We start from the raw sequence: 12,848 nt of genomic DNA, 5'->3' as shown, positions 1-12,848 counted from the left end.
CTGATATCGCCACAATCCTTGATCAGCACAACTTAGAATGGAAAGTAATTCAGATAATCGGGGGGCTTCAGAACACACTACTTGCAGGAGGTCCATGCACTGGTGGTTTGATTTGATTTTGAACTCGTCTCAGCAGTCAAACTTCAACCCTTTATTTTTCCACTCTCTCTGTGACAGAGAAAGCACACTTAACAGAATGCAGGAAAGGTCACTTTGTTATAACTACTACTAATATTTGATAGCATGACCTTCTTAATACACCTATATTACCTATATTCAGAGATCCTACTAAAGCCAAATTGCCTATTCGTGGTCTAAATAAATTGTTTTAAATATATTTTTATTTGAAATGGATAAACAATTTGAATATCTATTCATGGAATCATTTCCTTACACCTATATATTTTACACTTGAATGTATGTACAGTATATACTCTGAAGTCTATTTACTGGTTCTCTTTGATAACTGAATTAAACAACAAGATTTAGGGGTATATTTACTAAACTGCGGGTTTGAGAAAGGGGAGAAGTTGCCTATAGCAACCAATCAGATTCTAGCTGTCATTTTGTAGAATGTACTAAATAAATGAAAGCTAGAATCTGATTGGTTGCTGTAGGCAACATGTCCACTTTTCCAAACCCGCAGTTTAGTAAATCTAGCCCTTAGAGTTCATATGCATTGGATTAGTTATTGTGTAGTTTGAGCAAGAAATGTCATCTTTTATATACATAATAAACTTATGTTTTAATAATTGTGATATGTGGAAAATATTTTCCATGACAAATCAATCAATTAGTATAGTGTGGTCTCTACCTTGATCAGATATTGGGGTTTTATAGATATCTAAAACTGGGGGGGTGGTGGGGTGATTCCGTATTCTCCGTACATCATTGCATGATGTTGATTTGTGCTGTATAAATACAGTTCTGATATCTCGTAATTGTAGAACTTTTTTATTTTCTGATAAGTAATGATCTCGTCACATGACTTTATTGAATATGTCACTGCACAAAATAAGGATTTGTGTGCTGAATTTTAGATCAGACAATACAAGCTTTCGCCATTTTTATACAACTGTTCTCTTGTTTAGCTCTGGTACCTGACGACCATTTAAACCTCAGTTGTTTGTTTCAGTTCTGGGTCCCAGTGTTTGTTTGAGCTCAGTAGGGTTGCATATACTTTCATATTATGGGTGGATGTTTAAGAAATGTAATGTCCAAGCTAGGGAACAATTTTATTGATGGGATGTATAATTAGGGTTCAGTTAGGGGGTAACTGAAACATAGGGTAACTAGTAGAGAGAGATAAATAAGTGCATATGGTTCTTTGTAGTCGCAGCAGATGGGTAACTTCCCCCAGGCGATTATTTGTGAATGGTGAGTAGATATGGTTCGGCTGGTGGTTGTCATTACAACCCAGGGTGATTACTTGGATCACCAGTTTTACGACAGAGTAGGGCAAGCCCTGGTACCCTTAACTTTGGTGATCAGTTCCAACAACGCAGTGTAAGAAACAATCCAGCAGCCAAGCCCTCAAAAGCCAATGGGCAAAAACGCATTGGAATACCAGATAAGAATATACAGAGGTGGACTGGCCGGGCAGGCCCAGTGGGTGATGAACCAGTACAACATCTTTCCTTTAAGGACTAGAAATAACACAGCCTTTGTAGTTCATGGGTCATTTTGTGTTTTCAGTCCACACAATTCAATAACCTTTGTAATACAACTAACAGAAAATACGGCTTGACTAAAGGTGGAAAGGTTTACTTTTTAGAATAGACCAAACAACTTTAAAATAGTCTTTAGATCATTTACTTTACTTTCAAAACAATACAGTGTCAGATGAACAACCCTAATGTTTCTGTTCTTGTTCTTTCCTATGCAGCTGGCCGTCATATGAGTTTGACCCAAGCCAAATTCGGTTGGTCGTTTACCAGGACTGTGAGAAGCGGGGTCGAAATGTCTTGTTTGACTCGAGTGCCAAGCGCAGGACAGAGGATCTGTCGGTGTCGGTAAGCTGCCTCTGGTCATATTTTCAGTTACATTATTTAATGCTGCTTTGGAAAACAAGCTATGATTAGAGCAGAGGTTATTCTGGTTCCTGGTTTTATTATAACATCATACCCTGGGCTCCGTTACCTGACATTATATCACTGGAGTTAACTTCTCATCGCATTTCTTACTTTGCTTTTAACTGATGTTTACAAACACAAGCACTTGGCAAATGATTATATGTAACCAAACCTTTGTTAAATCAATTTCAATATAATGTCAATATATTACAAGTAATAATGTTACTTCATTAGTTTCTTAAGGCTCATACACACAGGCATAGAAAAAAGAAGCCATGCGCTTGGTCATTCCTGATAGTGGAGCGTTCAGAGGGTGGTGTTCAATTAGGTTTCCGGTCCGCGATGACGTGCCGCAATGGGCCGCGAAGGCAATCCATGGTACCGCAATAACGTAGATTTTCGTGCACACCCGTTAGGGTTGCGAAGGAAATTTTGCGTTATTGCGGTACCATATTACCGTTAATACTGCACACTTTTCACTGGAAACCTAATTGAATACTCGCCAGAGTGTGCTTTCAAAGCTTCCCTAGTGTTCTGTGCACTTACTAAGTGCTCCCATAGGTTTCCATTCTATTGTACCGCTATCACTAGAGATGCTCACTGACCCCCGTGAACTGGCTATGGTTTTGGATCTGGATTAGCTTTGGGTTTTGGTTTTGGATTTTTTTAGAAAAAATTCTAAAATATGCTAAAATCACATAATTTTGCTCTTTATTTGTTCCTGCATTATTATTAACCTCAACACTCATTTCAAGTTATTTGCAGTCCATTTTGACCACCTCACATGTCACAATATTATTTTCATACACTTTCGGACAAATACTGCAGCAACCTGGCTGGATGGTAAGCGATGGAGCAATGACACAAACACACGGCAGTTCCTAGCACATCTAGAACACATTGGCACTCAGCAGTGGCAGAAAAGAAAAATAGTGCAAGATGGAATTGTCTAAAGCAGTGCAGATGTACTGGCACCTGATGATTTATATGGACCTTGTGTTGAAGTTATTTAATACAGTTCCAAAAATGGATTCACACTATTAGCCCTAAAGTCAGGATACTGATATGATCAATGGAGGTTCTGGCAATGGTCAAATACAAGTTAGTTGTGCGCTCATGCGCCAAATACTACACAAAAATGATGCTACATTAGTCTATTGTTATTGTGTGGGATGGTGGATTCCACAACAAGCCTTTGATGGCCGCCAGTGATGTAGCTCTTCTTAAAATATTACAGGGGATGGCTCCAGTCAGTGCATTGTTTATGAGGAGTTGCGCTTATTGCGGATCTACCTCTGTTCAGAAGAACATTGGAGGTTCTGATCTCTGAGGTTATTGGGGGCTATACTTGTAATCCATTCCCAAGACCTGTAAACTTCTGAACTAGTGGGAAGCTGGTACATTAGAGTCCTCAACATCAATATGTATTTATATAGCGCCAGCATGTTCCGCAGAGTCTCAGGTGATATATGTTCATTTTGGTTGAACGGGTTTGTTTGGATAATACTTTATTTGGGGAACTAGGCCTCGAGAACAAAGTTGCTCAGTACATAAATGCCACCCGATTAATTTTGAGTTTGTAAGCAGTAAGTTACCTATTCCAACCAATTCAGTTAATTGTGAAGCATCAGTAGTTGAAAATCTAGATCTTTATATGATAAATGAAGACAACCTGGCAACTCTAACCTGATGGGACTGGTTTGTGAAATATTATCGTTTGCATAATGAGTGTTGCAGCAGTGTTTTTCAGTATCCAGTGATGACTTAGCTACTCACTATTCGTAACCAATGGTGCCAATACTCCCCAAATTTGTGATACTCAGTAGATCAACATACTACAAATATGAGTTATTACTTATCGATAATCACCATAACCCTCATGATCTACTGTGCAAGCAATCGTCGTTTAATATACGTTACTGCTAAATTCACTTCTAGTGGTAGGGTCTTTGCCCTAGCTGTTTCTCTATGTGAGCAATGCACTCTCATCAAACACGCAAGAGATTTTGCAAGAGACCATTTGTTAGTGGAATTGCAAAAAAATGTCACTTATTTAACCACCTTTAATAAAATTAATGCAAGTTAAACAAATGTGAAGTAACCAGTAGGAATCTGTTTGTCTATTGTCATTCATAGTATGACAATCTATTGTCATTCATAGTATGCACCACATTATAAAATTGGGCCCAATACGGGTTTTTTTCACATGCAAACAACTAATTTGTGTCAATCACTCACATGAACAGCAGTGATTTCTACATTGTCTATATGTCCGGCTCAGTCAGGAGGCAGGGTACAAACGCCAATCAGCGTATATAGCCAGAGCTCTACATTTTAAGGGTGATTTGTAGCATGGAAGTCGCTGACATGTGATATCCTGAATATGCTGACTGCTGCCCTGCTGGACTCCAACTATTCCACACTGAGGATCATATGGCTCTAGGGTGAGCTGCTGTGTGCCTGGTGCACTTGCCACTATAGTGGCTGAACACTCTGTGTGACCTTGTCAAGACACTTAGTGCTAAATTTACTAAACTGCGGGTTTGAAGAAGTGGAGATGTTGCCTATAGCAACCGATCAGATTCTAGCTGTCATTTTGTAGAATGCACTAAATAAATGATAACTAGAATGATTGGTTGCTATAGGCAATATCTCCAGTTTTTAAAACCAGCCGTTTAGTAGATTTACCCCTTAATCTTGCTATGCCTGAGTTGACTGAATGTGCTCTGAAGAGCTCATTCTCTGCTTTATTGTGTTTTTCGCCCTTTAGTGAACGCAAAAAAGTGCATTAAAAATAAGAAAAGTCAGTCGGTCAATAGTAACTTCCTGCCATTGCCCCTAAAATGTTAGAACACTGCATGCCCTGCTTCTCATGTGTTAGTATGTGCTACCAGTACAACAGATTGTAGTTTTAAAAATACAACTGGAAACCACGTTAAATGCAGTAAAACTTGTTTCTACTGATTTGTTTTCTCCATTTTCCCAGGGCACATATGTGAATGAGTCCTAAAGGTATAGTTTTCTTATAAGTAATACACTTGACCCACCAACAAGACCTATTCAACCTAATACACAATACTCTGCGCTTGTTACTCCCAATTATCTTCCTGTTGCTGTAACTAGCACTGAATTCATTGCTTTAAAAAACAAAACCCCATGCCCATGAATTTTTTCATTTATCCCAGTAATAGAAAATATAAGAAAAAAAATCTGAAGGTTCAAGGACTGCATTTTGTGTGGGTGGAGGGGGAACATACTTGATTCTTCAAACAAGACTTTTGATAGAATTAGCCACGTTTCGTCCTGAATATTGCACAAACCTCTTTAAAAACACTGCAGACTCTATTTATCATGGTGTCAGCACGTCTGCTATCTATGAATTTTAGCTCCTGGGGGTACATTTACTAAACTGCGGGTTTGAAAAAGTGGAGATGTTGCCTATAGCAACCAATCAGATTCTAGCTGTCATTTTGTAGAATGTACTAAACTAGAATCTGATTGGTTGCTATAGGGAACATCTCCACTTTTTCAAACCTGCAGTTTTTTAAATATACCCCCTGGAGTATAAACCTGTTTCATCTTTTTCGGTTTGTGATTTCGTGTTTGCAATATCATCTGTCCGAGTTGGAATGCGTTGATTATTTTTATACTATTTTAGAAATGGGCAACATTGTTTCCTATATATATATATATATATATATATATATATATATATATATATATATATATATATATATATATATATATATATATATATATATATATATATTTATTTTGACACATCTTATGATAAATGCACCGTTACTAGTATATCACATAGATGTGTGCCGTTTTGCTGCAAGGCGCAGACTTTGCACCTGTCTTGTGTAGGTGTCATTTACGCATTGTAAGTAAAGGTTTCAAAAGAGTTTAGCTACAGTACGTCTCCATGCCCTTGCTGTACTCTACTTGAGTGTGAACACACCTAGGGGTAAATGTATCAAGCTGAGAGTTTTCCGGCGGGTTTGAAAAACCAATCAGAATCTAGCTATCATTTATTTAGTACATTCTACAAAATGATAGCTAGAATCTGATTGGTTGATATAGGCAACATCTCCACTTTTCAAACTCGCCGGATAACTCTCAGCTTGATACATTTACCCCCTGATCTGTTTCCCAATTGGGGTCAGTTGTGTGCATGTGCTCAACAAATTTAGTATGAGGCGGATAATGAAGATGCAAAATGCAATTGTCTCTAACACAAAATCAGACCCTGTGTATGCAGTATACCTGCTTTGAGCACCTGGTGAGTTATATGAACCTTGTGTTGAAGATATTTAATGCAGCTCCAAAAATGGATTAACACTATTAGCCATAAAGTCAGAATACTGATATGATCAATGGAGGTTTTGGCAATTGCTTCATTTCTATTTTAAAAAAAACAAACATATTTATCAGCAATGACCTGCTCTGTAATTTATTACTATTTGTACACACCAGTTTCTAGTAGCCAGCAGAATCATTGTGGTGTCTGTCACATGCTTGCTGAGTGTAGCCAGAAACTGTGTTTGTTGGGTCAGAGATAAACTGCAGTTCTAGCTCACAAGGCTGCATTGTGATCATATGACTGACTCTGGCAGACTCCACCCTGCTTGCAGTGTGGGACAGAGTACTAACTCACAACATGGATTGCTTCTGCTAATTGCAGCTAATTAATGACCTGCAAAAATGGTCTTTGCTCTATATACATTTTGTTTTTCAATACTTTCCTATCAGTATCATTTGTGAATTTTGAATCACAATGTAGCTGGATTTTGCAGTGCAAGAATTGTACATGGATACAAAGTCATATGATCTTATGAGTCATATTTTGCATGTGAGATGATCCATTGTAAAGAATGCAGTCTTGGATTTCTCTATGCACTACAGAAAAAGCTTTTCTCAGCTGGAATGACTTGGATAGCATAACAATGTGAATTATTCCTTTGGGAATAATGTTCAGGTTTTCCTTCTGCTGATAAAAAAGGTTAATCTTAAAATCTGAGAGGGTGCAACTAGTTTATCAAACACTGTGGCGAAGAATGTTGGTGTGTGTTCTATGACATGGGCCAACCAGCTGTTTAGTGTAGATCCTGCTTTGTAGGTATGATGTGTGCAAGGAAGTTCCTGCTAATTAATAATCCTGCTTGTAGTCGGCAAGTAATGGAAAAATATATAAATTGTTGGTGCAAACACTGGAAATGGGATTAACCAGCATAATTTAGTTCATGGTGTTCTATAAAAAGCCCAATTCCCCCGTTGCCCTGAGCCAGTTCTGCACTTAGATCACCTGAGTATCCTCCGTTGTATGCCGTTGTATGGGGTGATTCAGCCTGTGAGCATATACTTACACACTGTGGCATTGATATAGGGGTGTACAAAATAAGGTAACTTCCAGGAACCAGTCATTCAATCTAGCAGCCACCGGGGTCAGTTAAGGAACATGGAAGGATGTGGATCCATAGCTTAATAGAAATTACTCCCAAGATGTAGGGGTCATCGGTCATGTTTTAGGCACATTGCCCACCTGGTTTCTGGGATTTATCCAGCCCTGCATAGGAATAAAACACAGCGCTAAAAAATATATATCAAAATATTGAATATTACAGTCCTGGAGGATGAATAAAGGATAGTGTCACAGAGTCTAATAATAATGTTTAAAATATTTAATATATAAATGAAATTAATTAAAAATAGAAATTTTAAAAATGTTGCAAATGTAGGACTAAAATAAAAAACCCTATGGAATGACATTGAATAAACAGTCTGGACAATAAGGTAATAAATAGGACAGAATGCTGCCGATATATGAATACCTAGGAATTCCTAATCAATGTAAAACTGTGGGCCCAACATTCTATATCCCAAACCAAAATAAAAATAGAATAAATGTGTCAACCAGACACCGAAAAAAACAGGAGTGGATGAATCCAATAGATACAGACAAATCTCACAGGCAATGGATGTGTTGGGTATAAACTTCTCCAGAAATGATTGGTGTTCTAAAGAAACTGTCCAAAACTCACCAATGGTTAATCCAAAAATGCAGTCTGATGATATTAATATGTAACAGGAGCAGTAGTTGTAAATGTACAAGGACGATGTTAAGCAAAGATGTATATAACAGCTGGGTTTTTTATTTTAGTCCTACATTTGTAACATTTTTTAAATTCCTATTTTTTTATTTATTTGATTGATCTATAATAAGCACTAGTAAGCCGAATGAGACTATCCTTTATTTGTTTTCCAGGACTGTAATATTCAATATTTTGGTATATATTTTTTAGCGCTGCATTTTTTTGTGTTTTACTTTTGTATGTGAGGAGGTTTGCAGCCTCCTATGCAGCTGCTGTAATTTGTGGGTTACATTTATTTGGACACCAACAGAAGATTTTCTTTTTGTTTTTCCTGCATTTGCATACATGTTGCTGCTAATGATACCAAGCAATTTCTACAGGCAGATTGGTAAAGTTAGTTTGTAGCCAGTGATGATGGAATCGTGTAAATCAGATAATGGTATTTTGTCCCAAAAATATATGAACCCTAGGCACTGCTACCACCCAAGCTACAGTTGTTGAAGCAGACAATACTGAGGGTCTGTTTGCTCCAAAACTACAAGTGCCATGTGACATTCAATTTCCCATGATGTACCCATAATTTCACAAAGGTGCATCATTTTACAGCATTATAGACAATCGTATTCCATGAATTAAATTTTCCCAGATTGAAAATCTTAGATGTTGCTGTTTTTGTTATTCAGATTTTGTTTTTGTTTTTTTTATTTTTTTGTTTTCGCCAATGGAAAATAATTAACAGTTGGCAACTAATTTTATAGCATCTAGCACATGATCCTTACACGCGGTGTATTGAAGTCTGTATTGTAGATTCATTCCAAGTGTATCCACATCATATCTGATTACCAGTGTTCTGTTCCTTGCAATCTCTGCATATTTTTGTCAGTTTGTTTATAGCGGATGATTTCTGATGTATCTTTGCACACTACACCCGCTTTGCTTGGTTAAGGTTTATTGCATTTTTACTGGCTGGCGCTGTCAGCTGATAGTTAAAATACCATCCTATAAAAGTGTTTATGTGGAATTCAAAAAGACCTGGAATAAAGTGGTCTTTGGAGTGTTCACACATTTAATCCTCAAAGCTACAGCCAAGTAGTGTCCAGACTAGCAGTGAGCTGCTACCACCTGTCTGGCAGTTACAACACATAACCAACATTTATTGTTAACAAATCCATATTTGTAATCGTCTCCATTAAACTGTTTCTATGATCTTATTTCTTTGTTACTTACTAGTATTACATTACACAGGTAGAACTGTTGTAGTAAATTTTCCTTACTGTAAATATTAAGAAGTAAAGCCCTTTTTTTTTTTTTAAATAAATTTTATTGAGGGTTGTGTTATTACAGGGAAAAGTAGGGGGGGGGGGGGCAGATGAGTAAAAACAAAAAGTTGTGTAAATAGAATGAACCGAGTTCTCTTAACAGTCGGGGTATGTCGCATTTAAAGGAGAGTTATTAGGAAGCAAAATTGTCTTGCCAAGAATGCCAGGTTGATAGGAATTGATTGGGTCGGTCATTTAAGATACTAGTCATGGTTTAAGGTTATAGATTTGCCTAACACTCTGTATCAACTCTGGAATAGTGGGACCCTCCAACTGCTTCCAATTTATGGGGACGTAAAACATTTTTATTAAGTCCTCTGTAAATATTATCAATTTTATATTCAATGTAGAGTTCAAAAAATTATATTGTTATTGATGTGTACAGCCTGGCTTCAAAAAGTGCTGGTTTAAAGCTGCACTGCCATAAAAAATATTATGTACATGGCTAATGATAAAGGCACATTGGTAAAATCTTTTACGTAGGGGGTAATGAAGCATATTAGTAGTAGTAGTAGTAGTATTTGTTTTTTGTTTTTTTTAAAGAAGTGGTTCTCTGCATTTGGATACTTTTTTATTGTCTCTCTTCTTTTTAATTAGCCAGACAGTTGGCAATTATGTTATAGCAGGTATTTATGTTTTTAGTTATTTTTATTTGTTCCCTCTCATGACCTTGGGCATTCTCACAAGCGTATTGCAATTCACAACGTCAGACTATAATCTGAATAAGGATTTCTATCACCATATAAGCATAGTCTGCATAAATCCCATGAGCGAGATAGCTATGGGACCTCTTAAATCTGTAGGATTTACTTAAAAAAAAAAAAAAAAAAAAAAGTGCATATTTCCCATTTAAATGAAAAGCTGACTCCCAGTCTTCTGATTTTTTTTTTGCCTACCCTGATATCGGAGCACAAGCCAAGGCAAGGGACTATATTGCAATCTATATTGTTGTGGTGCTATAAAGAATCTCTAACCCTAGAAGGTTTTATTTATGTACATGTATAAATGTGCTAATCTGCGGGTGTCCACAGTGGTTTTTATCGAACAATGGCTAAAGGACTACATCTCTATTTTACTGTTTGGCTACAGGACATACACTAAGCAAACCTACTTCAAACTAAGGTCAACCTGGGTATTGATGGTAATATGCTCAACCCATATAAAATGAATACCTAGCATCAAACTCTGGAGTTACCAACGAACACAAATATGAACCCTGCATGTGGCAAACAGGATTCCCTAACTTTTGCCAGATTTGGAAACACTACTCTGTATTCTAAATCTGGGTATTCTGGGACTATAGTGTTGGTGTTTACCTGCAAGAGATACAAAAGATTTGACCTTTGACATATTTTCTCTCTTTTTCTCTTTTTTTTTTTTTTTTTTTTAATCTTTCACCCTAGTTTACGTGCTATTTTAAGCACTATACTTTTCATATTACTCATCCAAACTTTATGAAGTCTTAGACCAAGCCCCTATGTGTGATGTACAGGTGGTATTGATTTAGGTCATGTTGGCACATAGTGATAGGCACTTCTGGTCCTAGGTAACAAGCTAGCATCTGAAGTGTTATCAATAAAGAATAGGAGAGGTTGCTGTTACTGTTTGATTGACACCAAATATATGGATTGAAGTGGATGGAAATACTGCCAGACACCAAGATTGTATTTATCCTGGATGTGAGACTGTCCCAATGACCTTACACATGGATATACAAGCTGGCAGTGTAACTAGGCAGACTATTCACTGTCAGAGAGAAACACAGTCACAGTATTTTGTTAATAAATGTGCCAAAGTATTTCTATGTTTTAATTTTCAGTGCATTTGGTAAAAAACAAACAAAGCGCCTACTTTCTCATATGTCATAGGCTCAGGTCGGCTGATATCGGATTAAGTAGTTGTTGCCCATTAAATTCTAGCACAAAATGCCTCATACTTAATTCATGCAACTAGTTCTTAGTCAATTGATGGGCTGAATATTTGTTCAGGCCAAAAAAATGGCTGCCTTCCCTGTGTGTGGGCGACAGGTACACATTCATATCGCACAGATGCAAAAGCAGTGTTTGTCCTTCAGTTGACTCCCAGAATGAAAATATTTGTACATCCATTTTTTTTTTCCACCAGCAAAGATGTTCAGAACTGAAAAGCTAACATTTGTTTTTCTATTCCGTCTCCACAGAAACTTGTGAGTGACGCTCCGGTGAGGGTGTTTGGGACATGGTGCCAACTCAGACCTGGAGGAGACAGCTCCACTTCTCTGGACAGTTCAGCGAATTCCCTGGCTTCTGACACAAAGGAACCATGCCCGAAGTACCAGGTAGCTCATTTCATTTGGAAAATGCTATATCTCCATCTGCCACAAACTTCTCGTCCCATATTTGATGTTGTACTAACAAGGGTCTAATGTAACATAACATGTTAGTTACTTAAAGGTTCTTGGCTGGACAGTTGCAACTTTTTTTGTGAATATGAACATCTGACTGTCGTTTTGGGGGTTGAAGCACTGTCCATGAGAATGCTCCCTGTATTTTATCCTGAATCCAGTGACCTCATTATAGCCCATAAAATGGCTGACTCCATATTGTGTAGACGATAGATACACTTCAGCCACTTGTCCTATACCCCATATGGAGTATGCTGCTGCATTGTATTTATATGATAAATGTTCTCCCCAGCACCTATTTCCTGGGTGCTCCACCCGGCTGGTTTTACTCGCCACTTGGTGCCTGGAGCCCCACAGAGTCCTGTTATAATAGAATAAACCATTGTTTCTCCTATTAGAACAAGCACTATGTGAGCACTACAGCCAGTAGTTTGTGTTACACCACTGACCACCAGTCTGACCAGTCCTGGCAGGTGTGGGCAATAACCGCCAACATTTTTCATTATTTCAAAGTATTACAACCCTGCTACTTCTTAATGCCAACCGCCTGGCAACATTTTCTGGGGAGAACAGTGGATAAATACACAACCCTGACTATGCATGAATACACCTCTCACTGTACCAGTAAGGTGTGTTGTCTTTGCTCATGCTGTCATCTCTGACATACCTACTTTAAAATTATTTTAAGCAGGATAGTACATTAAGATTTCATTGAGATGGGTTTTTTTTAAGAAAGTTTTCCTCTGTCGCCCTCTGCAAAAATATAAAAAATATAACCAGCGTAAGGGATCATTTTTTTTTTCCATTAGATGTGCAGCAATGGTGTGCATGCTGATTATGTGAACACCCCCCCCCCCCCCCCCCCAATATAGTTCAGACCTGCTAGCATGCTCTTCATGTCTATCCATGTATACCATCCTTATGGCCTGTGACCCACAATGTATACTTTGGGAAGAATATACAATATTCTACAGATTGT

At 37.6% G+C, this 12,848-nt stretch overlaps 1 protein-coding gene across 3 annotated transcripts in view; it reads left to right on the top strand.

Annotated features, from left to right (window-relative positions):
• The window catches only part of FNIP1 (folliculin interacting protein 1), a 77,034-nt gene that overhangs the window by 30,441 nt on the left and 33,745 nt on the right, over nt 1-12,848 (top strand). For all 3 annotated transcript variants that reach the window (XM_075209838.1, XM_075209836.1, XM_075209837.1), the window contains exons 2-3: nt 1,886-2,012; nt 11,666-11,803. In XM_075209838.1, coding sequence (XP_075065939.1) covers nt 1,886-2,012; nt 11,666-11,803 — 265 coding nt within the window. The remainder of the gene's footprint in view (nt 1-1,885; nt 2,013-11,665; nt 11,804-12,848) is intronic.

Source organism: Mixophyes fleayi, chromosome 4 (genome assembly GCF_038048845.1).
Source record: "Mixophyes fleayi isolate aMixFle1 chromosome 4, aMixFle1.hap1, whole genome shotgun sequence".
Taxonomy (NCBI): Eukaryota; Metazoa; Chordata; class Amphibia; order Anura; family Limnodynastidae; genus Mixophyes; species Mixophyes fleayi.
Note: the sequence above shows the minus strand (reverse complement) of the source record. Positions and strands in the feature narration are given on the sequence as shown.